General features: G+C 44.0%; 1 protein-coding gene across 2 annotated transcripts; it reads left to right on the top strand.

Annotated features, from left to right (window-relative positions):
* The first annotated feature begins 9,957 nt into the window (after positions 1–9,957).
* arrdc2 (arrestin domain containing 2) lies at positions 9,958–26,396 on the top strand. 2 transcript variants are annotated; one of them, XM_071514280.1, is made up of 7 exons: positions 9,958–10,216; positions 21,129–21,346; positions 21,435–21,537; positions 21,821–22,077; positions 22,710–22,872; positions 23,585–23,742; positions 24,115–26,396. In XM_071514280.1, the coding sequence occupies exons 1-7, from the start codon at positions 9,958–9,960 to the stop codon at positions 24,166–24,168; spliced, it is 1,212 nt and encodes a 403-aa protein (XP_071370381.1). In that variant the 3' UTR covers positions 24,169–26,396. The 2 variants fall into 2 exon arrangements, with proteins under 2 accessions (XP_071370381.1, XP_071370380.1); XM_071514279.1 differs by lacking the exon at positions 9,958–10,216 and adding an exon at positions 18,208–18,531 and having other exon boundaries at positions 24,115–26,395.
* The last annotated feature ends 494 nt before the right edge of the window (positions 26,397–26,890 follow it).

The following is a 26,890-nucleotide window of genomic DNA, read 5'->3' as shown; positions in this document are numbered from 1 at the left end:
AATTTTGCGGGGTCTCTAAATTTAATTTTCAAAATTGTATCACTATGTGTACAGTATGAAATAGTGGAACCATGAGAAAACTTCATAGCTCAGCAGCACAGTGAGGTTTTAGACTGCAGTTTATAAAATGCTGACTGACATGCAGAACCTGCGTCTCCTTTTCTGAAACAGGCCGGCCGGAGCGAAGGAGCGTTTGAAAGTGAACCTGGGGGATTTCCCTGACGACAGCTGGACCTCCACCTCCAGGGAAACCTTTCGCTGCGACAAGCCAGGTGAGAGTTTCTGGGTTTCTGTACAGTCAGATGTTTGGTGTCACTTTTCCCTCCCGTTTGCTGAGAATCCATATCTGATCCTTGATTTTTTTTACAGCACAGAGAGAATTCTGCACTCAGCATCTTAACAAAATGTCATTCCTGTGGACATTTTTATCCAAAGCGCCCTACAGTGCCATGAGTCCAGACATTTTCCCAGTTTCACAACCAAATCCTTAATCTTAGCTCCATTTTTAAGATCTGAGACGCAGATTAAACTGTCTGCTGTCCTGCCTGGCTGACTGGATGTAGTTTGTTCTCTAGTTGAGCCTGTCGTTCTGATGAGGAGGAACCAGAATTTCAGCTCCGTGCCCAGGGGGGACACTGATGAGGGGCGCAACAGAGAGACGATGTCATCCACCACCAACGGCTTCTTCTTCCCTGAGGTGAGACAGTGCTGCCCTCTCACCTGGACTCTTTCAGTATGAGGGGCAATAAGGAGGATTTCACTGCCCCATAGGACCAAATGACCATACTGTAACTGAAGGAGGGGGGGGGGGGGTTGATGATCAATACCAGTAACTCATTGATTACTTGGCCAGCTGCTGAGATGTCTGACTTTCAAAGCTCACTGTCCAGCCCATTTTCCCTCCACCTACTGAAGTTTCAGGACACATAGTGTTAGAAAATGTTAGAATATAAAGCAGTCCCGCCCCTTCACCCCTCCCATCAAACCAAACTGCCTTTTATAGGGCTGGGCGATATGGACAAAATCAATATCACAATATTTTTGACCAAATACTTCGATATCGATATTGCGGCAATATTGTAGGGATGACTATTGGTGCTTTCGCAAAATATTTACACAATGAGATTTTTGATAAATAATCATCAGTAATGTGGATATAATGACTAAGTGGGTAAAGGCAAATAATAGAACAGCTAGAACAGTCTGGTAAGTTCAGGAAATGACATCACTTTACTGTAATGCAGCCTTTAAAACCAGGAAAAGACACTTATGCCATATCACAATATTACGATATCCAAAATCTAAGATGATATCTAGTCTCATATCACAATATCGATATAATATCGATATACTGCCCAGCCCTACTTTGGGTGTGTGCTTCTCTGAACTTGGAGAGATTTCGATGCAGAGATTTGAGTTGTGTTCAGTGATCTTGGTGTTTTGGAATATGCCGTGTCGACCTGTTCTTCCACCTGGAGCGACACAGCGCCCCCAGCTCCTCCCCCAGCCCATCCAGCTCCTCCCCCAGCTCATCCAGCTCCTCCCCCATCTCCTCTCCCAGCTCCTCCCCCATCCCATCCAGCTCCTCCCCCAGCCCATCCAGCTCCTCCCCCATCTCCTCCAGCTCCTCCCCCAGCTCCTCACCCAGCCTTTACAGCCTTTCTCCCCCCCCCTCAGTGGACCCTCCCGGAGCGTCCGGTGTGTGTGTCCGGGGCCGAGCTGATGACCAGGAGCCACGTGGCGTTCAGCCCGCGCCGCCTGACCGGCCGCTACTACTCCACCACCACCCAGGAGCACTACAGCCGACAGGAGGGAGAGCGGGTCGAGCCGGCCGGCCGGCCGCCCAGCCACATCCTGACCGGACAGGGTGAGCGAAGGAGACAGAATATGACCTGGAAAAAGATTTTTTTTTCATTGTTTGGGTAGATAATGTCCCACCTGTCCTGTCCCTCAGAGCCCGGGCCCAGACTCACCACCGTCCAGGCTGACTTCCTCCCGTCCCAGACCTGCAGGCAGAGGCTCAGCCAATCACAGATGGACATGGTAAGAGGCCAGTAAAGTGGAGTTGAGAAGGTTGTACTCTCTGCTCTACTGTAATAGTAGTAGTTGTAATAGTAACGGTAATAGTAGTGGTGGTGGTGGCAGCAGTAGTAGTAGTAGTAGTAGTAGTCACCTGATGGACTGTGTAATCTATAAAAAAAAATAAAAAAAATCTTTATCTGCCTCTATGCACTGCCTCGTAGCTCCTCTGTCCTGTTGGACCAGAGCTTAGCTTTATGGCTCTTACTCTCGTTGTTCTCTCCTGACTAGATCCTTGCTTGTATTGTATTAAAATATCCTGTGTACGTCGCTTTGGATAAAAGCGTCTGCCAAATGGGAAATTGTAAATTGTAGTAGTAGTAGTAGAGGTAGCAGAGGTAGTAGTAGTAATACTAGTAATAGTGGTAGTTGCAGTAGCTGTAGTAGTAGTAGTAGTAGTAGTAGTAGTAACAGTAGTACTAGCAGTAGTAGTAGCAGCAAAAGCAGTAGTAGCAGTAATGGTATGGTAGCAGTATAGTAGCAATAGTAGTAATAGTAAGAGATAAGATATCATTTATCTTATCTCTTACTACTACTACTAAAGTAGAGGTAGCAGCAGTAGTGATAATAGTAAACAATAGTGTTGCTGGATTCCTATTCCTAACCCTTCTGTCTGTCTCTGTCTGTTTCTCTCTCTCTCTCTCCCCCTGTCTCTCTCTCTCCCTCCCTCCTTCTCTCTCTCTCCCTCTCTCTCTCTCTGTCTCTCTCTCTCTCTCTCTGTCTCTCTCTCTCTCTCTCTCTCTTTCTCTCTCTCAGATCAAGCAGAGTCACATCGTCCCTCCTCTGGCCCAGCGGTTCTTCAGCACCACGCAGCGCAGCGACTTCCAGGCCAAGCCTCTGGCGTGGGAGCGCCCGGGCGACCGCAGCCACCAGTACAGCAGCCATTTTGTCCTGCAGTGACCGAACGCTTCATAACCCTCTGTCTGCGCCGGACTCACAGGAATGCTTCGCTGTTGAGTTCCTGATAAAAGCAAACACACAAAGACTCGGGGATATTTTGCTGACACGTTTCGCAGATAGATTTCAGATACATATCTCACATATTTGACATGCTCTGGATTTTTCTCACTTTACAGTTTGTGTTTCTGAGAGTCTGCTGCGGCCATTCTAAACCAAAAGCAGTAATAGCAATAAACTATTTGAATAGCACTTTTCAAAACGGGCACAAACAGTTGCTTTACAGACAATAATATACAGTAAAGTCAGACATTAATTAACTACACTACGCGTAGCTTTGAAATATCTCAAAATGTCCTAACTTTTTTTTGAACCGCTTTTTGTACAAACCAGTGTTGAAAGATTTTAAAAATCATGCAAGGAACCTGTTGGCCTTCTCCTGGACTCCCAAAATCCACTGGGCTTTCTCGTGTTGAAAGGGGAAAGTTAAAGGGGAATAAAAGCAAGTAAATGCAACAGGAATAAAATAGGTTTTGGAAAAACAACTATATAAGGGTGTTTTCACACCTATAGTTCGTTTGCTCTGGTCTGAATCAGTTGATGAGTTTGTAAACTTGGAGCGTTTTCCTGTTGGTTCGGTTTCTTTTCACACAGAGAAAAATCCAAGCGAACCAAAATGCATCACTACAAACCACGTGAGAACGTTCACTCCGCTAATTGGTCAGATGTGTCTGGGGCGGGAGCAAGAAAGTAAATACAGGAAGAAGGTCCTGTGTTCTGGACTAGTGCACATTGCTCTGCAACATGGAGCAACGGCAGAGTTGGCATTTGCTCATAACTGTTGTAATTATCTGGGAAATATACCAGGCAACACTGTACCAGCAGAATGCAGAATGCACTTCGAGGAAACGTCTTGAAAATGCTGTACTGGCTATACCTGCTCTACCTGCTCTACCTGCTCTACCTGCTCTACCTGGCTACAGGAGCCGTTTAACTCAAACTTGTGGAGTAAATTGAGTACAGCTGGTAGTTGGGTCGGATCGAGGTCGGATCACGTTCCCACCACAAACGAACCGCTCCAGAGTTCGTTCGGGACCGGACCGAGACCACCTCCTCTAAAGGGTCTCGGTGCAGTTGTTTTGGTCCGCACCCGAGTGCGATTACTGTGTTCACACCTGACCAAACGAATCGCACCAAGAAGGGAAAACGAACCAGAGTCCGATTTAACCGGACTAAAAGCACAGGTGTGAAAACGCCCTTAGAGAATGTGTGTTAAGGAACGATTTAAAAGAGTTTTCCAGTCTAACTCTCAGCACAAACTCCAACTAGACGGACTCTGTCACGTCTTCCTAGTGTCTGGTGTGTCTTTAATACAGTATGGACAGGATTTAAAGGTAAATCCCCCCCTTGGACACTGTTATATATCAACAATTTCTGATGTTCAATACATTCCAGGAGTTATTTTGTGATGAAGCGTTGTCATTTACTTTTTTTAGTGAACCCACTTTCCCTCAACCGGCCTCGCCTACTTCTACTGCAGTTCGAGAGTTCCTACGTCTCCCAGAATGCCTTTCAACAACCTCCCAGAGAATGGACGTGAACTTGTTGCATTCAGTGGAGGGTTTACATGCAGGTGGAAAGAGAGAGAGAGCAATAGCAGAGAGTTTTTGCAGTCAAGAAAAAGCGAGAGTCTCCCCCCTTCCTCAAACCCCAACCTGTCTCTCTGCTGCATTGCATTCTGGTCTCTCTTCTGCTCCTGTGGGTGGAGAAATTGGTCTCTCTCCTCTTCTACGATGGATTTCTCCCTGTGTGATTGTTGAACGGCTCTCAGTGCAAAATGGCGGCTCTAGAAAGAAGCCCTCGCTCTTTGATTCTGAGGGACTGACACCAAAACCTGACGTTTACCGCTGAGGTTTTACATCCTGAAACATTTTCTCATATCAAACTCCATTATAGCTGCTGGAAATATTGATCAGTTATCCACAAAGAAGAAAAATACACAAAACTAAATGGCCCAGGAATGAAAGGTGCATTAAAGTGATTTTAGGGTGGATTTTTCTTTTGAGCCCATGTCATTCCTGGTGTATTTGCCTGTCCTGAAGTGTCTTCAGAAGGGATTTTAACAGAGGTGGAAAGTAACTAAGTACATTTACTCGAATACTGTACTTAAGTACAATTTTGAGGTACTTGTACTTTACTTGAGTATTACCATTTTATGCTACTTTATACTTCTACTCCACTACTTTTCAGAGGGAAATATTGTACTTTTTACTCCACTACCTTTATTTGATAACTTAAGTTACTAGTTACTTTGCAGATTCAGATTATGAATACAAAATATAATCAACTAATAAATTGTGATGTATTATTATAGATTACTGTAAGCTACCCAGCAGTATATAAAGTAGTGGAAATCAGCCCTACCTTTTCCAGCTGCAACATTAAAGTGATGCTTACACATTAATGCATCAATAATTATAATTCAATAATATAATATATACTGTATTATTCTGAAATGGGCCATTCTGCATAATGAGTACTTTTACTTTTGTTGCTTTAAGTACATTTTGATGCTAATACTTTTGTACTTTTACTTAAGTAACATTTTGAATGCAGGACTTTTACTTGTAACAGAGTATTTTTATACTGTGGTATTTCTACTTTTACTTAAGTCAAAGATCTGAGTACTTCTTCCACCACTGGATTTTAAAGCTCTCACTGGGTTTTCCAGCCCGCCGGCACTTTAACCCTCCGGCACGTTCTCCAGCCGGAGCCTCTCAGTCACCTCGTGCCTCTGCCTCCTGTGTTTTCGATGCGCTGTGGGAGAATGCTGATAAGATAAAAACCTTGACCCAGAAGCCAGCGGGACAGTCGGAGTGTGAAATGTTGAAGCGGCGTGCGAGTGCGACCTCAGCAGAGGAGTGAGGTGGCTTAAAGTCAAAACACAAACCCCGGCCTGGCTGTCGTATGTAGGCCGGGGGGTGTGGAGGTGTGGTGTGTGTGTGTGTGTGTGTGTGGGGGGAGGTTCAGGCTTTACTCTCCTCTTCCTGTTGACACTGTCAACGCTCGCCGCTGAGCAGCAGGCGAGCGAGCGGCAGGACTTCAGGACGCTCTTCCCCTCCTTCACGCATGATTAAACCTCAAACTGTGTAAAACCAAACAGATCCATGTTGTAGCAACAGCGCGGCCTTCACCCCGAGATGCAGGCCGTGTTTTCGCTGATGAAAACGCTGGCAGGCGAGCCGATGTAAATAAACCACACGCAGAGTTCATCCACCTGGGCCGAGGCAGCGGTCCAGGTCCGGGTCCAGGTCCGGGCCGAGGGCCAGTTCAGGTCCGAGGGCCTGAACTGAGTTTACCAGACAAAACCTCAGGCTGCTCTTAAAACACTCCAATCTGACCAGTTTTTATTTTTAGTTAAAGTCAAAAATTTAGATATCCATGGTCTGCTTTCTTGATCTGCATGAACTACATAACTTATCTGTTTGATTGGAATATTCCATCAGTGATTTTTTTTAATACATTTTATTTTTACCTTTGTTTCCCCCATGGTTTATTGCCATTACTCAGTTGAAAAGACAAAGTAATAAAGAAGAAGAAAAACACAACATGTAACTTAAGCAATACATACACCCAGAGACATAAAAACAGTACAGATGGCCACTCCAGTAAACCACAGCGCACCAGTTTGACACCAAGACTGGTTTCATTTTTAGCCAGAAATTTTTATCTAAACGTCTATGGAATGTATGAAAAGTGCATAAAGTTTACATTAGTCCTTGTCTGTCTTTATGTATCTGGTCCCAAAGTTAATATAAATCAGCCATTGACAGAACAAGCTGCAGACCTGACCCAGAAACCGATGCAGTATAAACCTCAACGCTTTTACAGGCTGAGGCTTTCATCCACAGTGAGTTCAGAGAGGGAGCAGCAGGTTCAGCGTCTTGCTCAAGGACACTGCAGCAGCTCACATATGCAAATATCACCTCAAAACTATAAACTGTATGAAATATCTTTATAAGAATGTTGTAGGAATGTTATAGTGATACTGTAAGAGATAAGAAATACCACAAAGTATGCTACGGTCTCAAAAAACTCACACTATAAGTCCTTTTAGGAATATTATAGCCTAGTGTTTTTTTGTGTAGGTAATTTCATCATTTCATATTAATTGGTGGGTTGTGGAAAAGTTTTACCCACTCAACTACTTCAGTTATGGGTAACACTTTACAATAACAGTACACTAAGTTAAGGGTTAGTTAATGCTTAATAAGCATTAACTAACCCTTAATTAACAGTTAACTAATGTGTAATTTACTAATGGTTTTAATTTATACAATATTTAATAGTCATCTTTATAAACTATTAAATAATGTATAAATTAATACCTTAGTTAACATGAACACCATTAGTAAATGATTACCAGACACATTAGTTAACTGTTAATTAAGGGTTAGTTAATGCTTATTAAGCATTAACTAACCCTTAACTTAGTGACCCATATTGTAAAGTGTTACCCAGTTAGGTGATAATGTTAATATAATACAATACACTGAAGTTTTGACCTGCATTTAGCAGCAGGCTGACTGACTGACTGGCTGACTGACTGGCTGACTGGCTGACTGACTGGCTGACTGACTGGCTGACTGACTGGCTGACTGACTGACTGACTGGCTGACTGACTGGCTGACTGACTGGCTGACTGACTGACTGGCTGACTGGCTGACTGACTGACTGACTGGCTGACTGACTGGCTGACTGACTGACTGACTGACTGGCTGACTGACTGACTGACTGGCTGACTGACTGGCTGACTGACTGACTGACTGACTGGCTGACTGACTGACTGACTGGCTGACTGACTGGCTGACTGACTGACTGGCTGACTGACTGGCTGACTGACTGACAGGCTGACTGACTGGCTGACTGACTGACTGACTGACTGGCTGACTGGCTGACTGACTGGCTGACTGACTGGCTGACTGACTGGCTGACTGACTGGCTGGCTGGGTCAACTGTTGTTCAGCTGGCACATGATGCAGAAACCCCTACAGAGAAACTGAGGGAGGAGCTGACCTGTCAGGTGATTTAAGAAGCATTAGTGTAGATAACGTGGTGGCTGTCCGGACAGCAGCTGCGTCAAGCTACACACACTTAGCCAGAAGTTAAGAGACCTTGCCTTCAAAATAAAAGCATAACAATTGTCACTTTCAGCAACAGTCAAAAATTGTGTCAATATGATGATCCTTCCAAGTCGTCTGGAATATATTTTGCATTTGAGTGTTTGGTATTTGTACTTTTGATAACCTATTGTCATATGGGTAGTGCATGGCATTTCAGTAGCTTATTACAAGTTGGAAGGAGAGATGTGTTTTCCACCTTGTCTGTTTGTCAACAAGATATCCCCAGTAATTACTGATTTGGATTAAATGTGTTGGACAAATGGTCCTTGGCCCAGTGATCAGTTGATTAGATTTTAGTGGCGATCCGGATCTGGGATTTACGCCATTTGGCTTTTATTTTTTTAGCCATTATGCTGCATTCATGTGCTGGTGGGAAGGTCCAACATACACTCAAAGACATAATTTCTATCACTTACGTTTTCAGTTGATTCAATTGATTTCTTGACCCAGTGCAAACAAGGATTTGGGATTAACCTCCAGTAGTTTCATTGTTATGGCTAAAACCCAAGACCCAGATGATCAGATCACCACCAAAATCTAATCAGTTGTTCATTGACCCAAGACCTATCTGTACTCTACATTTAATGGAAATCTGTTAACAAGTTTGAGGTATCCTGCTGACAGACAAACGGCAAAAACATGACTTCCCTGGCGGGGGGTAATAAGGGTTTTATTTTGAAAGGTATGACCGGAAATCCTCGTTATTGTTCTACCTTGACTACAGACGCGTCCTCTTCCTCCTCTTCCTCCTCCGTGTTAAAGTGGGCGGGCGTGACTCGCATCTGCTTTTTCCAATTGGTGTAAAACAGAGAGCCGCTGTGTTTCTGGGCGTTGAGACGTTCAGGCGTTTATAAACGGTGGGCTTCCATTGAGAAGTCCAGAGTGAATACAGGCTGCCGTTTACCCAGAAGACACCGAGGCAGCGTCTTCTCTCTCCTGGACAAACCGTCGCCTGTTTTCGGACTGCATCGTTGTTCCCGCACCGCCGGTGAGTACGAGACACTTGAACCGTCAACTGGCGACAGGACAGCTGGTATTTGTAAAACATAGTCCCGGTCCTCAGTTCTGATTGGCTGAGACGCGTTCCTAACGGTTTTTAAATGCGTGATATAACCACGCACCTGTGGCCGCATAACGGTGAATTTAAATATTAATAGCTGACAGAAAATCACGACCCAGCACTACAGAACTGTTTGGCTTGGTGGTAGAATCTTAACATTTTGTTGTTAATATTGAAATATTGTTGATTAAACCGAAAACATTAATTATTTACTGTTATGTGATCACATAACTGTGCATTTAAATATTAATGCACAGACCGAGTAAGAGAACTATTTAGCTTGGTGGAAGAATTATAACTTGGAATTATGATTATGTAAATATTGTTGATTTAAAATTAAACATTAATTATTTACTAACGGTAAATATAAACAGAATTACTGTTTATATTGTTAAACAATAAATAATGAATATCAATCATCACTCACTGCTACTTATGTAGGTGGTGGAAAAATAACATTTCATTATTATTGATTTAAAAAAAAAAACTAAAAGATTTTTTGTGTTTTTTTTTTTATTGTAATGGTGTGTTATAAACGCATCAAGGCATTTGAGGCTATATTTGCAGTATTTACAGTGATTTTAAAGCAGCTGAGAGGGTTTTAGGCAACCACAAATTCTACAAACGGCTCTAAAATCACTAAACAACGGCCTCCATTGGCTGATTGCTTCAGTAATGTATATATATTATTATTATATTAATATATGAATGGACTGTGTTTCTGTGGTCAGTACAGGCATGACGTTCGGAGCCATCAGGAGCTTCCGTCTGGAGCTGGACGGGCCGGCCGAGGCGGTGTTCAGCAGCGGGGAGGTGGTGTCGGGCCGGGCGGTGCTGGAGCTGCGGCGGGACACCAGGCTGCGCTCCATGAAGGTGCTGGGGAGGGGCGTGGCCACGGCGCACTGGCTGGAGAACCGCAGCGTCGGCATGAACTCCGTCTACAACGACTACACCTCCAAGATCACCTACTTCAGGAAGAGGCAGCATCTGATCCGAGGTCAGTGCTGATCCGTTTCTGTCAGAGGTGTGACCGAGTCAACTCTGCTCGAGTCCCGAGTCGGTCTCAAGTCTAGAGGCACGAGTCTCAAGTCAAGTCCCAAGTCTAAATGTAAAACACCAAGTCAAGTCCAAGTCATTAATGTCAAGTCTCAAGTCTAAATGTAGAACAGCAAGTCAAGTCAGAACAAATCAAGAGTCCAGTATCAATTTAATATCTTAAAGAAAACTAAATATCTAGGACTTTTCAATGCAATATGGTTTTAATAGGATAAAAACTTGGTAAGAGCATCATGAGTTTGATTTCTATAATCAGTTTCAACTTCAATAAATTCAATCATTCCATACAAATTCAGAAAACAGAATTTAAATTCAGTCGTCTGCTGGAACAAATCTCATCACTTTCAATCTGAGTCATTTACACAAACACAAGATCTCAAGTCAAGACTTTAGAAACCTTTTCAAGTCACCAGAGTACAAGTCAGAGTCAAGTCCCAAGTCACCAGAACCCAAGTCAAGTCAAGTCTCAAGTCTTCTCTTCACGCATCAAGTCAAGTCTCAAACAATCAAAACAGACCAAACCACTAAACCAGCAGACCTGCAGAAACCAGAGGTGGGGACTTGAGTCACATGACTTGGACTCGATGGTTTCTGCAGGTTGTTATCAGGCTGGGAAACGACCAGCTTCTCTATCAGGCTCTCTGGCAGCAAACCAGCAACATGCAGAGGGATTTTTTCCGTGTTCTCCAGTTCTCATGATTTTGTTTTTCACGTATGACTCAGGATAACAAAAATGTTTGATGTTTTTGTCATGATGTTCCGCAAATAGACAGCACCAAGTCCAGTTGTGATGCATTGACTGGAGTTAGTCCAAAACTAAAGCCAGTTAAAAAAAAACATGGATATTTGAAAATGCCATAACTCGGATGAAATATAATTTGAACAATGTCTCCATTACACATCTTAGATCAGATATGTATATAAATAAATGAAAATTTGAGTTCCTACACTAGCGCCTCTTTAAAAGTCAACTTTGACCCTATTTTGAAATTACATAGTGAAAAAGGCTATTTCGGAATCCATCATCCAAACCAAAAAACACTATAATATTCCTATAATATTCTTATAGGGACTTAAAAGTGTGTCTGTAGTACTGAACACTACTGACTGTATCATACTGTCTGGTATTTTTCCTCCTACCATATCACTGCAATATTCTTATAGGATATTTGCCCTAGTTTATAGTTTTGCTGTGACATCCATATGGTATTCTTCTAAAATGTATTATAGGATTATATGTAGGACTGCATCTCTTTTTGTGTTCGCTGCAGCCTGAAGCCACCTGGGCCGAGTGTAACGGGAGAGAGAGAGAGAGAGAGAGAGAGAGAGAGGGAGAGAGACCAGATAAACTAACCCCCGACGTTAAACACAAACCCATTAAGACTCTGCCCAAATAAACACACCTGAACCTCCAGGCTCTGCGTTGTGCGGGACACGCGGCACCGCGAAGTGTGAAATTCCCCCGATGTGGACGGCAGCAGTGGGACAGGGGGGAGAATGTAGGCCATCGGAGCGGAGGGTAAATAAACAGAAGACGGGTTAATGTTTCATTCGGACGCTCTGTACACAACACGCTCGGTTTGACTCTCCAAAAGCAGGATGATTGGAGGGAAATGGAGTGAGCGGCCCGGGCAGAGGGAACGCAGCGGGAAGATCCAGATCCAGACTGAAGTGTCCGTCAGGCATGGGGCGATATGAAAATTTCATGTCACGATTATCCTGGCCAAAATAATTGCGATTCACGATACTATCCCGATAATCATCAAAATATGCTTAAAACTCTTAAAATGGCACTAAAACATACTGGAATCACCTTACCTTACATTTTGTTAAGAAACAGATATTTTCATTGCATCATAGGACAGGTGAGGGCAGGTGGGCCTCATCTCTCTGTCCTTCCTTAGTTTTGAATCCATAGTATTTCCATTTTTTTTGTGGGGGATACAATGGGCAAGCCGAGCCTTCAGCCATGGTGACGACTGACTGGAAAGATGTGGGCTCCCCCTGGTGGCAAGTGGCAATTCAAAATAAATCAGGAAATCAATAGGACTGTACGTTAGTGAGCTAGACAGCTAGACAAGTCACTCGTGAGGATATTCACGCTCATGTGAGGATATTCACGATTATCCCGATAATGGAAAGTCACCAAGATAAAATTAGCTTGATTGTTTTTATCGCGATAAAAGTTAAAATCTTATATCCATTTCAGGCAGCCTCTCTTTCTACAGCAGTTCATCTTCCATTTTCCACCTCAGACCTGCAGCAGTTGTACGATGTTCTGACTCTTAAGCGTCTCGTCCCCACTAAACTGAGCTGTAGATTCTCCCAGATCGTCCAAATTAAATTCTGCTGTCACTTTGCTCTCTGGTGGGAAACAGGAAGTGACCGATCCAAACTGAAGAGGGAAAAGTGGGGGAAAGTGAAAAGAAAAGAAGAAAAGAAAGCTGGACTCTTTTCCTCTCTCCTCTGGTTTCCTTTGGTAGAAAAGCATCACAGATCGCTTCACTGACCTCACCACACAGGACTTCTGGGTAATTAAGTCCTCAGAATTCAAACAGTTCCCTATTGCTGCCACTTACCGTGCAAAGTTTCCAAGTGAAGCTTTAACTAGAGTTAGCTAACATTTATAATTGGGCTGAACGATTTTGAAAAAATATCTAATTGATTATTTTGACTGATATTGCAATTGCGATATGATTTGCGATATTAGAAGGAATGATAATTTTTACATCATTATTCTCATTTTCATTGAAAAACGTATTAAAATGATTATGGTGTGATTTTTGCGGGGATCTGTACCAAACAAAGATGTTTTCTTAAGTCTGTAGAATATGATGTGTAGGCCAGGACATCTCTGCAGCACCACAATATTTACTTTAAAATGGTATTTTGACACATTTCACCTTTAACAAATATTGCGCCTCCTGCGATTTGAAAATTGCAGTAGGCCATATTGCGATTTTGATAAAATTTTGATTAATTGTTCAGCCCTAATTTATAACACCATAGACATCAATAGAGCCTCTGAAAACCAGCTGTTACTGATGAACTGAAGCACTGAAAAGACCTAAACTGCCAGATGTTATACAGAACTAAGTCAAGCTTCACTCCTAATCTTTTTTTTTTTTTAAACAATACTTATTGATTTTCACAGTAACACTGAACATACAAGCTGTCGAGTAAAAAAGGAACAAAAGAAGATGTAATGAATGAATAAACAAAAACACAAAAAAAAATATAAAGTAAAAGGAGTCATATAAAAATAGAAACAACAAAAACCACAAAAAGATGCTTCTCTTGTTATGAATGAATCCTGATACAGTTAAGATGAGTGGAGGCTGAACCAGAGTATCTGTTAAATCCACATCATCGACATATAAATGGACTTTACCCTTCTATAAATTATATAAAATATATATATATTTTTGTTTTCCTAAAATATCCCCTCATGTCTTTTCCTAAAGCCACCTCCTGCACAAGCCAGTGTTGTCAGATCTGCAAAATTATGCCAGGAAATAATAGTGGAAATGATATTTTCCCCCTTCAGCTGGCAGCTTGTCAGTTTTATTGGCCAAATAAGTTTCACATACGAGGAATTTGACTTGGCATGTTGCTCAGAAATATAAAAAGAAGTACATGCAAACTTTAAAAGTAGAGCTTTAGGAAATAGATCTCTGTTTTGAAGCCGTATTTCTTGTGTTAAAAGCTTCACTGTCCTCATGAGGTCAAAGGTCAGCTGTGTTTTACTGGGGCAGTCGGCCGAGGAGAGAGGAGGAAGGAAGGAAGGGAGGAGGCAGGGAGGGAGGGGAGGAGGGAGGGAGGAGGGCTGTTTAAAAAATGCAGCCTCTGTCACCGTGGCAACCAGGAAAACAACACATGGCTCTTTGGCCCCGCCCCCCCGTCCCCTCCTCCAGCATGCAGGCTGCTGCCTGTTCAGTAAACACTCTTTACAAAGCTCATCTGCTTTTTATTCATTTAATTTTTCTAAAATATTTTTGTATTAATTAATTCCACATTTAAAGGCAGTAATGTCTCCCAGGGTTTCTCTACCAGTGAACAGGTGTGGTGTCTCTCTGCCTTATAGAGCTGCTGACACTAACAGAATCTCATCAGTCTGGTTTCAGTGGAGAGTTTTAGTGTCCCATGATGCTCTGAATGTTTCAGAGGCTTGTTGAGAATCTGCAGAAAATATAATTTATCAGCAGCTTCAGTCCAGAAGTATCAGTATCAGCCTTACAAAGACAACTTACACTTTTATTTAAAGTGCTGTGTGGGGAAAATCTAAATGATCGTAAGGACAAAAACTCCAGATCATTAAAAAAAAAATCTCTCCACATGTTCAGGTGTTTTTAGTGTGGATAAATCCAGATCCACCACAGGATTCAATCAGTCGACTTTATTCTCGGTGGAGAACAGCAGCCTGTTTAAACCTGCTGAACCTCTCCAGATCTGCTGAACCTTATCACTTATCAGCTTGGCAGTTTCACAAAACCCCCCACAATGTTGTTTCAGTAATAAAATAAATAGCATGAGATTAACTGTCCTGCAGGAAAACCAGACGTTTGGTAGGAGAGGAACATTCACAGGATTCTGCAGAAGCTTCTAACCTGAAGGTGGCTGAGGCTCAGTAAAGCCTCTAAATCTGTTACTGTTAGTCTCCTTACTTTTTGTTCTATGGCAAACACTATGGGACATTTTTCAGTTCTAAAAAGTCTAAGTGAGGACAGATGTCCTCATGTTATTGACCCAGTTATTGAACTTATAAGGGCATTCTGTAAACTGAATAAAAAACTGTGTTCCTTTTTTTTTCTTGCATTATTATTCAGTTTAAGTGCCAAATTAAAATATTCAACGCTTCCATCTGCCTTCATCTGTTCTGCAACTCCTTTTTAAAAAGAAAAAAAAGGCAGGGAAAATAATAAACAGCTTGGATGAATGTGGTTAGTAAATAGTGAGGTAAAAGTAAAAGTGCTGAGAGCGGGGCCAGAGGGTCGGGTGTTTATCAGGCGGATGGTTCTGTGCAGAACCCCACATGTTCCTCTTATCAGAGCTGGGACAGATCCATGCTGTTCCTCCTGATCACCAGCAGGAGGCGTGGGAGGCCAGGTTCCACCTCAGGTCCCACCTCAGGTCCCACCTCAGGTCCCACCTCAGGCTCCAACTCAGGTTCCACCTCAGGTTCCACCTCAGGCTCCACCTCAGGCTCCACCTCAGGTTCCACCTCAGGTTCCACCTCAGGCTCCACCTCAGGCCGGATTCCTGAGGAGTCCCATCTGAGTTCTGCTGTTAGTTAAGAACTTTGTACAGAATTACAAACTGATCGTACTGAAGGTGGGAGACGGTGAAAACTCTTCACACAGTCTGTCTTTACACTAACCTACAGGAAGTAAAACACCAGTGAAATTAAACTGTTCATGTTTGCTCAGGGATCCTGGGGCTCAATAATAATAATATTAATCATCAGTGTAAATTCATTTCAGTCATCCAGGTAGTCAGATGTCCAAAAAATAAAAACAAAATCCACTGGACTTCAAATTGAACAGTTGAAGTTTCATGTCTGTCTGTCTGTCTGTATGTTGTCTGTCTGTCTGTCTGTCTCTCTCTCTGTCTGTCTGTCTCTCTCTCTCTCTCTCTCTGTCTCTCTCTCTCTCTCTCTGTCTGTCTCTGTCTGACCTCAGTGGTGGATTTTGTTTTTATTTTTAGGACAATTATCATTCAGCAAAATATCAGTATCAGTGCTGAAACGATTAGTTGATTAGTCGGATCAACAGAAAAATAATCTGTTAGAATTTTGATAATCAATTATTTGTTTTAGTCATTTATCAGTAACAGTACCAAACATTTACTGGCTGCAGCTTCACAAATGTTAAGATTTGCTGCTTTTCTCTGTTTCATATCTTTATGGATACTTTGGGTTTTTTTGTCTGCTGGTCAGACTGAGGAGGAAATGTGAAAAGTCACTTTGGACTCCGGGAGCTGTGATGGGCATTTGTTATTATCTTTGACATTTTATATACTAAACGATTAATTGACTAATCAAAAAAATTTTAATTGAAAATGAAAATAATTATTAGTTGCAGCCCTAAACTGTATTGTGCTTTTCACTTTTTTTTTTTTCACTCCATGAGCTTCATCCTCTGGTTTCTAGCAGGAGTTTTACAGCTGAAAGTGTGTTTGCAGTTTCCTGCGTCACACTGACAGCAGTCCGGTGCAGGCGGGGTGTGTGTGTGTGTGTGTGTGTGTGTGTGTGTGTGTGTGTGTGATGCAGCTGTCAGCCTGTCAGCCTCCACTCTGCCAGGCGGTGGCGCTACAGCTCTCTCCTCCTCCTCCTCCTCCTCCTCCCGGGGAACAAAGGAGTAAACAACTTTGTTTTTCTGAGCAGACGGCAGCAGCCTGATTCTTCTCCTGCAGCTCAGAGTTTAGAAACAGAAGAAAACTCAAACTCAAACCAAACTTAACAAAGAAGCAGCCAGAGAGAGAGTCTGGTGTGTTGATCACAGAGAAGTTAGGAAGGAAAATCAATTCTGCACTTCACAACCGGCTTTGTTTGCATTTTAAAGAAGTGAATTTGATGTGATAAGAAAATTCTGCACGGGATGTGATTCATGCAGGCGACCCGGCTGCTGCTTTGTGTTTTAGGAACTTTGTGGTATTTTTTTTTATCTCCTTCTTGTAGTTTTCCTGATATTTCTCCAGTCTCCCTCTAATAATTTACAATAGGAGGACTGTAGCTCTCTTCCACGAGGGGATTTGTTTGCACTGAGTTCCATGTTTTTGCACAGAGCAGCGTGTTCCCATGCGTGTGTGTGTGTGTGTGTGTGTAACAGTATGTTCAGAGCGACATGCAGCATGTGGAGTAAACAGCCAAACTCTTTTCTGTGAACTCTGGGAGGATCTGCCAGACTGAGGCATGCTCAGTAAGCCTGTTTTCGTCTCAGAACCTGTAACCATCAATCACCAGGCCTGTTTTCCTCCTGCTGCCTCCACACCCAGGCTACATGTTTATTATGCTGCCTTCAGGCGCGGCTCGGAAATGTGGGGATTCTCGAGTAGAGCCGCACGCGAACCGAGCCAACAAAGTGGTAAAGATGGCTGGAAAGTGGGAATTTTCTATGACATCCTGGTTCACAAGATGCAACTTTTAGGAGGAGAGAAAAAAGTATTTTATGTATTTTATTGTTTTATGTTATCAATATTTGGTGTTCTTTGTAAATGTTATCACTGTATATTTCTGTTCTCCCTCTTTGTCTGGAAGTTGTTGTTTTTGCAGCTGTTGTCTCTTCCAACACCAAGAGGGCAGCTTGTATATCTGCACCAAAATGTGACAAAACTATGACAATAAATTCATTAAAACAATTACACACCTGCTGCACGTTTCCACTCTGCTGCTGCAGCACAAAATGTCTCTGTGTCACTTGATTTAAAAACAACAACAAAACAACAGCCACCATAATAATAATAATAATAATAATAATAATAATTATTATTATTATTTCGTTACAGCTGTGGTCTCAAACCAAGAGTCTGCAGGTTTTGTACACCAACTGATTTCATTGGTCAGTCCCCCTCTCTCTGGTTGAAGGTGTTTTGACCATTCAAACAGCAGCTGTAGTTATTGTTATTGTTATTAATATATTAGTTGTAGGTTGGTGTTATAACCCGCAGACTCTCGTCCCTCCGCGGCTCACGGCGTGTCCCCCCCTCCGCGGCACAGGGGTTCAGGGCTTTATCATTATTTCCGACCAAAAGCGCTTGAATGCAGCGACGAGTCCGGGGAGCTGGGACGTCCGAGCCGAGGCGGGGCCCCCTGAAGGCAGCACGCTCGGCCTCCAGCTCTCTCCTGAGGCCTTACATAATAAACCCGGAGCGGCCGCCCCCTTCCTCCGCCTGCAAAAAGCGCTGCAGCCCGGACCGCTGCAACAGTTTGAGTTTTACCAAGCGAGCCAGAGGAGTCTGCACAGCCCGAAGCAGAAGCAGAAGAGATGATTTTCGACAAGCTGAAAAAGTTTTACGTCCTGTTCGACTCCCCGGAGCTGGACTGTCCCCCGGTGTTCAGCAGCGGGGACGTGGTGTCCGGCCGGGTGGTGCTGGAGCTGGGCGCCGAGAGCCGGGTGGACTCCCTCAAGCTGCACGCCGAGGGCTTCGCCAAAGTCCACTGGACCGAGTCCCGGTCCGCCGGGTCCAGCACCGCGTACACCCAGAACTACAGCGACGAGGTGGAGTACCTGAACCGGAGAGAGGTGCTGCTGCAGGCAGGTCAGTCCGCACAGAGACCCGGACGGGCACACTATAGACCCGGGAGCCTCATTTGATCACACTGCATCCTGAGGAGTTTTAAAGGGGTTTAAACTGATGATAAAAGTGTAAACTAGGATCCAAACAATCCTCCTTATTCAGATATCTAGTGAAGGAAACCACATTGGAATTTAAATCTTATTTCATGTTGTTGACTGATGCTGTGTTGTTTGTTTTTTTCCCATCTGACTGAGGAAAGTTTTGGAGTTATGTCTAACTTCATACAGAAATAGATGCAGAAAGTGAAAGCTTATCAAAACAGTCCCACATTCTCTCATTGTGCAAATGTCTAGTGAATGAAACCACAGTGGAACTTAAGTCTTGTTTCATGTTGCTGAGGAGCTGCTTAGTTGTTATCGTCCCATCTGAGAAGAGTTTGGTTGTTGGTTCTGAATTATAACTTGATACAGACTAGTTATAAAACTGTCCCTAATGAGGAAGGGTAAAAACAGCTCTCCTTATTCATTCTCTCATTGTTTAAATGCCTAAAGAATGAAAGAATAGTGGAATTAAACTGCTCCTCATTGTGATGGGACCCTGGGTTTGTTGTTTCCTATCTGAGGAAGGTTTTGGAGTTACGTCTCGACTTGATATAGAAACAGATGCTTCTAGATGCAGAAATTGAAACCAAATTCTGTATCCGTGTCAAAACAGTCATCATTCGCCATTCTCTCGCTGTGTAAATGTTTAGCGAATGAAACGATAGTGAAATGAAACTATTCTGTTGGACTCTGGGCTGGTTGTTTTTCTCCCAGCTGAGGAGAGTTTTGCTGTTGGTTATAACTTGAAACTTTTCCTTACTATAGACTGGGGAGAGTGAAACTGGTGATCAGCCGTCTTTGTCTTTACACACCTCTCTTCATTGTGCAAACATCTAGTGAATTAAACAATAGTGGGATTAAACCTCTTCTGTTTTTTTTTTTGCTGTTTTTCTCCTCGGTGAAAACAGAGAGCCTCGGGTTCATTCATTGCGACCGGAGTTGTTTTGCAGCATAAAAGTTTAGGAGTCAGTCGTGGTGTATGTCGTTTTCCTAAAGTATGAAGCTTCTCTGCATGAATTGGGTCATTGTGAAACCTACTTATGGACAGCAAAATGAAAAAAAAAAAAAAGCATTAGTATATAATAAGTTTGATCGGTGTTGTTTTTGAAATGTGTGTGTGTGTGAAAATGTATCGGTGGAATCGGTCAAAACAGACAAAAACAAACAAGCCCGACCCCATTGGAAGGATTTGACAGTCGGGGCTGTTGTTGTGGAAGTCAGACAGGAGTTTCTGACTAACAAAAGCGACAGAAAAGGCATCGCCTCTGTTAAACGCTTACACGTGCTCCTGAACCTGTGTGGCAACAGGAGGGAGAAAAAAAAAAAAAAAAAAGAAAAGAAATTGAGACGGGCTGCAGCTCGAGGAAAACATGTTCTCCGTCAGCACAATGGAGGAGGAGGAGGAGGAGGAGGAGGAGGAGGAGGAGGAGGAGCCGCCCCTCTTGTGCTGCAGGACTGGAGGAATGAGAGAGGCTGCGTTCCTCCTGAAAAGAAGCCCTCCAGTCAAGTCAGCTTTACTTATATAGCTGCTTTAAAGAATAATAGCAGCATTTTTTTTTTAACTTAGTGCCAGCGGCCCGGCACAGTAGCGGATGTCAGCACTCGTTTTTCCTCCTTCGTTCCTTCTTGTCCGGTATGAAAAACAAACTTCCACAGAGCGAGGAGAATCCATCACAGGAAACGTGAAGCCAAACTTTCTTGTTTTCTCCTTATTCCGTTGAGCTGAGTCGAGTGTTTTCATCTCACGGCCACAAGAAGGAATGGAAGTCTGCTCACATCTGCTCACTTCTTATATTTGGATGTCTCTGTTAGAGGGGACAGCAGTTCATTTCGAGCTGGGTTTGACACTGTAAAGTTTGGATTTAAAAAAACTAAGTACGATTACATACAAATCTAAACTAGACGTTTAAGTAAATGGGCTGTAACTCTAAATGACATGAGTATTCTCAACGGGGAAAAAAGGAGGCAGAAGGTGGAACAAACAGAGCTAAATTAAGCTGCAAGAGAAAGAAGAGCATGGTGAAAAGCATGAAATTAAAGCAAGAACATGTCAGACACAGTGAAAGGCCAACGACTAAAAATAGGTTTGCTGACGGTTTTTAAACATTTGACCGATTCGGCTGATCTGTAGCTTTAGGGAAGGCTGTTCCACGACTTCACCGGGTCTCAAAAGTTCAGAAACACATCCAGCAGAAACCGGATCATATCTTCTCGCTCTGATTTGCTCTTTGTTTGCTCTTTGTCTTCCCAGCACTTCTCTCTCACATGATCATTCAACAGGTCACAGGGATATTGACATATTGACAAGGCTCTATGGCTCTGACCTTTGACTTTCTTTACTGTCGGTTGCTTGTGATATAGGTTGTCTAGTCTGAGGTTTATTCTGCAGTTGCTCTCATTGTAAATCACCCTGGATAAGAGTGTCAGCTAAATGCCCTACGATGTAAAACCAAATGAACGAAAACAAAACCAAACGAACAAATGAATAAATTTGTTTTCCATGTTTTTCCCCCTCAGATAACGGCGAACCGACCGTCCTTCCCGCCGGCAGACATGAATTCCCGTTCAGCTTCCAGCTGCCGGAGGAGACGCTGGTCACGTCCTTCGAGGGGAAACACGGCAGCATCCGCTACTGGGTGAAGGTGAAGCTGCACCGGCCGTGGGCCACCGTCAGGAAGATCAAGAAGGAGTTCACCGTCATCGAGCCCATCGACATCAACACACCGGCCTTACTGGTGAGCGGCTCCGCCCGTCACTTCGCTGTGTTTTTCTGTCCGCTCCGAGGCGTTTCGCTCATGTAAAGCGTTCGGTTTGGTTTTCCAGGCGCCGCAGGCCGGGACGAAGGATAAGATGGCGCGGGTCTGGTACCGCAACTTCGGACAGGTTTCTGTCACTGCCAAGATCGACCGCAAAGGCTACACACCAGGTGAGGATCCAGCACCTATACAGCCACATCTGTAATAATCTCATTACTACATTTTAACACTTTAACCAACGATTTGAGATTTGATTTGTTGGGTCAGACAAGGATAAGAGGATAAACACTAACCTCTTACTAAGCTGGCACATCACATTCTCAAACGTTCTTCCAAATCATTTGTCCAGGCAGTAAATAAACACTTTGAAGCGTGTGACTCTGTGGGCCGGTATAGAAGAGTCACCAGGTCCTAACCCGCTCCCCCCCCCCGCCCTCCCTCCCCCCTCCTCAGGCGAGGTGATTCCCGTCTTCGCCGAGTTCGACAACTCCACCTCCCGCTCGGTGGTCCCCAAAGCCTACATCACTCAGACGCAGACCTTCATCGCCCGCGGCACCATGAAGCAGAAGCGCTCGGTGGTCGCCACGCTGAGCGGCGACGTGGTGGGCGCCCGGCGGCGGGAGACGTGGCACGGCCGCGCCATCAAGATCCCCCCCGTCGGCCCCTCCATCCTGCAGTGCCGCATCATCAAAGTGGAGTACATGCTCAGGGTGAGTTCAGCGTCCGGCTTAACCGCTGTGAAGTGGGAATGACCCCACAGCTTGTGTTTTAGCATCATGTAAACCCACTGATTCTCAACCTTTTTCATATCAAGGACCCCTAATTTAGTCCACATTAGAGCCACGGACCCCCATTTGATGAGATTTTGTCTCTTGGACCCAAATCTGAGAATATTTTTATTGTCAGATATGATTTTGTCCAGAATCCCATGACTATCTGTATTGTAGGTAGAGCAATAACAGTGAAACTATGATCAAAACACTCATTCTTCTACATTCTCTAATTGTGTTCACTTCTTGTAAATTAAATAATGGTGAAGTTTAATAACTCACCAATTTGCTGTGGACCCCCTGGAAGCCCCTCACGGACCACTGGTGGTCCCTGGACCCCACGTTGAGAACCGCTAATGCAAACCTTTTGGATGCTTTTATCCAAGACAGTTTTAGTAGTTTACAGCTTTAGCATCAGTGGGAAGACGGGGAATAGAACCAGGAACTAGAACTGACCCCCCCACTTTTCACTCTCCGTTTTCTCTTTCCATGCATGCCAGCGCCTTTTAGATACGGAGGACTTTGTATCGGCGGCGTCCTAACATCTCTCTCCCCTTCCTCCCTCCTTCCAGGTTTGCGTTGACGTTCCCGGGACGTCCAAGCTGTGTCTGGAGCTGCCGCTGGTCATGGGCACCATCCCCCTGCACCCCTTCGGCAGCCGGACGTCCAGCGTCAGCAGCCAGTACAGCGTCAACCTGGAGTGGCTGCGCATGGCGATCCCCGAGCAGCCGGAGCGTAAGTGTCAACACTGCAGAGGACAGGATTATAAAAAAAAAAAAAAAACGAGGACAGTCTTACCTTCCTTTTCAACAGTTTTATTGTCCGCTTCACCATTTTTTTATGATCCATAACCAAACAGTGTAGAGGAAAGTTTGCACTCCTGACTCGGAGCTTAGCAGTGAGTAAGCCCGGAGCGTAGGAGCAGTAAAATAGTCAAACAAATGAATGAAGACAAAGCCCACACACTGACAGAGAGGTTAGAGAGGCGTTCAGATACAAAAATATGTGATTTATTCATATATTAGAAAATATTTAAAGTGGAAAAAAGTGATACTATCAGTTTTAATTTTTTCCAGTATGTGAATAAATCACAACCTTTTTTTTTTTTTTTTGGCATCTGAAGCGGCGCTCTAACCTCTTTGTGAGTGTGTGGGCCTTTTCCTTTCATGTTTATGATCCATATTTGCCAAAATCACAGCGGGTGAGATGCTAACACCCACAAACAAACAAAGGTTTCCATTCAGCTGAGACTCGATGTTGGATCGAATCGATGTCTGTTGGCGAAAAAGCGGTTAAGGCTATGTGGGTTTTCAGAGTTTTCACTGCAGTAATGACTCAGCGGCGTCCCGCAGGGCTTCGTGTTTGGACCTGTGCTGTTCTGAGTCGGACCGGCTGACTAATCCCGCCTCTCTCTCTCCCCCCCCCCCCCCCCCCCCTCTCCCCACAGCTCCTCCGGACTACAGCTCCGTGGTGACGGAGGAGGAGGCCGAGCAGCGCAACCCGGCGGCCCCCCGTCCCGCCGAGGACCTGAGTGGGATCCTGGAGCGCCCCCTCATGGCCTTCGTCCAGGAGTTCCGCTTCCGACCCCCGCCGGTGTACAGCGAGGTGAGCCGCCGCCCCGCCACAGAAACACGCCCACCTAACGCCCGCGGTTCAGCCACCGTGCTCCGTTTGTGTATTGTAAAATGAGAGAAGAGATTTCCAGTTTGTGTAGGTGAGATAGAAAATATAAAACCCTAAGGCGTTATGAAACATCTCACCGCCAAAAGAAACAAGTAGAAACATAAAAATCACAACTGAATTGGACAGCAGCAGCTAAATGAAAACAAATCCGTGGGCGGAGGCTGAATATATTCCAGCTCCAAATGTTTTGCCTGGAAGAACATCGGTTCATCTGCCAAGTCAAGTCTTTACCTGTGTGTCTCATGTCTTACCTGTGTGTCTCATGTCGTTTTTCTTTTCCCATCATGCCTGCAGATCGACCCAAACCCTCAGCCCATCAACATGAGACCTCGCTGCATGACGTGTTGAACCATGAGCCCCAGCCCGAGCGTCAAGAGACGACCCGACTTAAATTAATAAAAGGAATCAAGAGATTTGTCTTCTCCTGGATTACTTCTCTCTGGTAAATGGCACCCGGTCCCACCCGGCGCCGCGGAGAGGGACAGGAGCGCCGAGAGGCTGGAAGAGGAGGGAGGAGCTCACAGGAACTGGATTTCGGCGGAGAAGCCCCCCACTTTTTTTTTTCCAATCCAGAAAGACAGAGGGACACTTTCCTGTCCGGTCAGAGATGAGAAGGAAGTAACTTCTCCCCATCGGTTCCTGTCCTCCCCCAAGTGATTTTGGCTCTGGACGAAGCGAGCCGCGAATACCTCCCAATCAACGAATCCCTCACGAGAAACGATGTTTGAGTTTTAAGGAGTTTGGGACATACTGGGGGGGGAAAAGATCACCTGATGTTTGTCAGGCGGAGAGTTGGAGCTGCAGATGTTTGGAAAAAAAAAACTCTTGTAAAGTTGTTGGACAGTTTGTTGGCGGCTCATTTGCAAATGAGCACATTATTGTCTTTGAAAGGCGTAAAGAGAGAAGTGCAACTGTTGTCTCCAATGCCCAGCTCCCATTTGCCTGGCAACACCTACATTGCTATGCGTTGTGACTCAAGATGTGCCCATGATGATTTCTACTACTCAAACGAACGATAAGCACATATCTGAAACATCATGGTGGAGCAGAAAAGCCGAGTCAGCAGATGTAGATATTTTAACCTAACGCAGGTAACGATATGTAAAAGGGAAAAATACATATGCCTTAATTATCTGCAGATGAGGAGAGATGATTTGCATGAGAGTTTGAGGGAGTAGTTCTCTCCGTAGAGTCGAACTGAATGTATTCTGAGAGAACTGTAAGCAAAGAAAATCGAACAAAAACGGACGTATGTGGATGAATTCCACGAGAGAAGTTGGTGTTGTGTTAATGCAAGGCCTGTGGCACAGAGGTGACAGGACAGATCGCACTGTTGACTTAAGAACAATGATGAAAGAGGATGAGAAGTTTGTGTGTTAAGCTGCACAAGGCCGAAGGAGGAGGAGGAGGAGGAGGAGGAGGAGGAGCAGGACTCGAGCCATGTGGTCTGAGTGTCTGATGGAAGCCAGATGCCTCGGTGTTGCAGGCGCTGTGTGTGAAGCTCAGCCAGCACACACACACACACACACACACACACACACACACACACACTGCTCGGCGTTAACGTCAAGCCTTAAAGCTGGAGATGCCACTTTAAAAAAAAAAACGTATGGACAAAGAACATTCCAAAAAACTGACTCGAGGATTATGTTTCTATCCTCACTTCCAAAAAAAAAAAAAAAAAAAAATCCTTAGGAGTGTGAATGAAGCCTTCAGGGTCAGCGGTGCGGCTTCGGTGGCACGCGCTGAGAAAAAACAAAACAAAAAACTGAATGTATTTTATACAAATGCAATTGTTGATTCACCAAACTTGCCAAAGTTTTTGTAATTGTTGTTTTCTAATAAAAAAAAAAAAAAAAGATCAAACGGATGCTTGGCTTCGGTGTTTCCTTACAGCGTTGACCGACTGGTTTCTGGAGCAATGTGTTTTGCAAGGGAAATGTTGCCGGGCGTCTGCTCAGCCGGTTGCGTGCGGCGGAGCGGGACATCGTGTTCCGCAGCGAGTGGAGCTGTGTGTTTTTGCCAGGGGCAGCGTTCACTGGAAGAACACGCCGCTCACAGACAATGAATCAAACCGCTAATTCCGGATCATTTTGATACGGTACGGTTACATAATTGAGCTTTTTGGCCGTCGGCAGATTATCGTAAAAATGCAAGGAAACAAAAGTACGGCTTTATTTCACGGCTGGATGTTTCGTCACGTTCGGTATCTGTGATAGATGGATCCTGTCATGTACAGTACATGCTGTTTACTTGAATATTCAACAAGGATATCAGTTACTTTTACCACGAGTATACATGTAACACATAGGAACAAACAAGCAGCTCGGTGTTAATATACACTGTGTTACACAAAGCTGTAAACATGGCTGGAGTCCAGGCTGAAGAAGAGACTCTCTGGACTTCAGGCAGTGAAATGTGTTAAAGCAGAGGGAAGATTTCCAGAGACGTTCAGAGGAGGATCTGAGCAGGAAAAGACTGTCAGTGACTCTCTTTTATACTTGTGATGATACTTTGAAATAAAGTCTTATCTTCCATATCGCTCTCTCTGTTGCTGCTGAGTTCCTGAGCAGCGTGGGACCAAATCACTTTCAATTCAGGAATTGGATGTGCTTTAAAATCCAACATCAGAAGATATTTTACCTTAAATAAATAAAACCAGATAAAACCAGAGGTGTGATGTAACAAAGTAAAAATACTTCATTACTGTACTTAAGTAAGATTTTCAAGTATCTGTACTTTACTCAAGTTTTTCTTCCACTGAAGACTTTTTACTTTTACTCACTACATTTCAAAAGAAAAATCTGTACTTTCTACTCACTACAGTTTCAAAACAGACTCGTTACTCTCGGGAAATCATCAACTGATTTTCTAAAAAAAAAAAAATATTTTCAGCATCAGATGGCTTCAATCCTGGAAGCAGCTGATCAAGAGCCAGATGTGATCGGCTGCTTGTTCAGCAAAGGGAAAGAGAGAGAAGCAACACGAAGAAGAGAGAAGCAACAAGAGAGAGAGAATTAACGTTAGTGAATTCAGCTGCTGGGGTTCAGGTTCGTGATCTGAGCTGCAG

This window comes from Centroberyx affinis, unplaced genomic scaffold (assembly GCF_046629955.1).
Source record: "Centroberyx affinis isolate AG114_WGS23_722 - 3 ecotype Tasmania unplaced genomic scaffold, CSIRO-AGI_Caff_v1 ptg008366l_1, whole genome shotgun sequence".
Classification (NCBI taxonomy): domain Eukaryota; kingdom Metazoa; phylum Chordata; class Actinopteri; order Beryciformes; family Berycidae; genus Centroberyx; species Centroberyx affinis.
This window is presented reverse-complemented; position numbering and strand designations above follow the sequence as displayed.

Coding starts and splice junctions, on each gene's coding strand:
- arrdc2 (XM_071514279.1), top strand. CDS start 18,258: ATGATTTTCGACAAGCTGAAAAAGTTTTACGTCCTGTTCGACTCCCCG. Junction 21,347..21,434: donor TCAACACACCGGCCTTACTG/GTGAGCGGCTCC, acceptor TTGGTTTTCCAG/GCGCCGCAGGCCGGGACGAA. Junction 21,538..21,820: donor CCGCAAAGGCTACACACCAG/GTGAGGATCCAG, acceptor CCCCCTCCTCAG/GCGAGGTGATTCCCGTCTTC.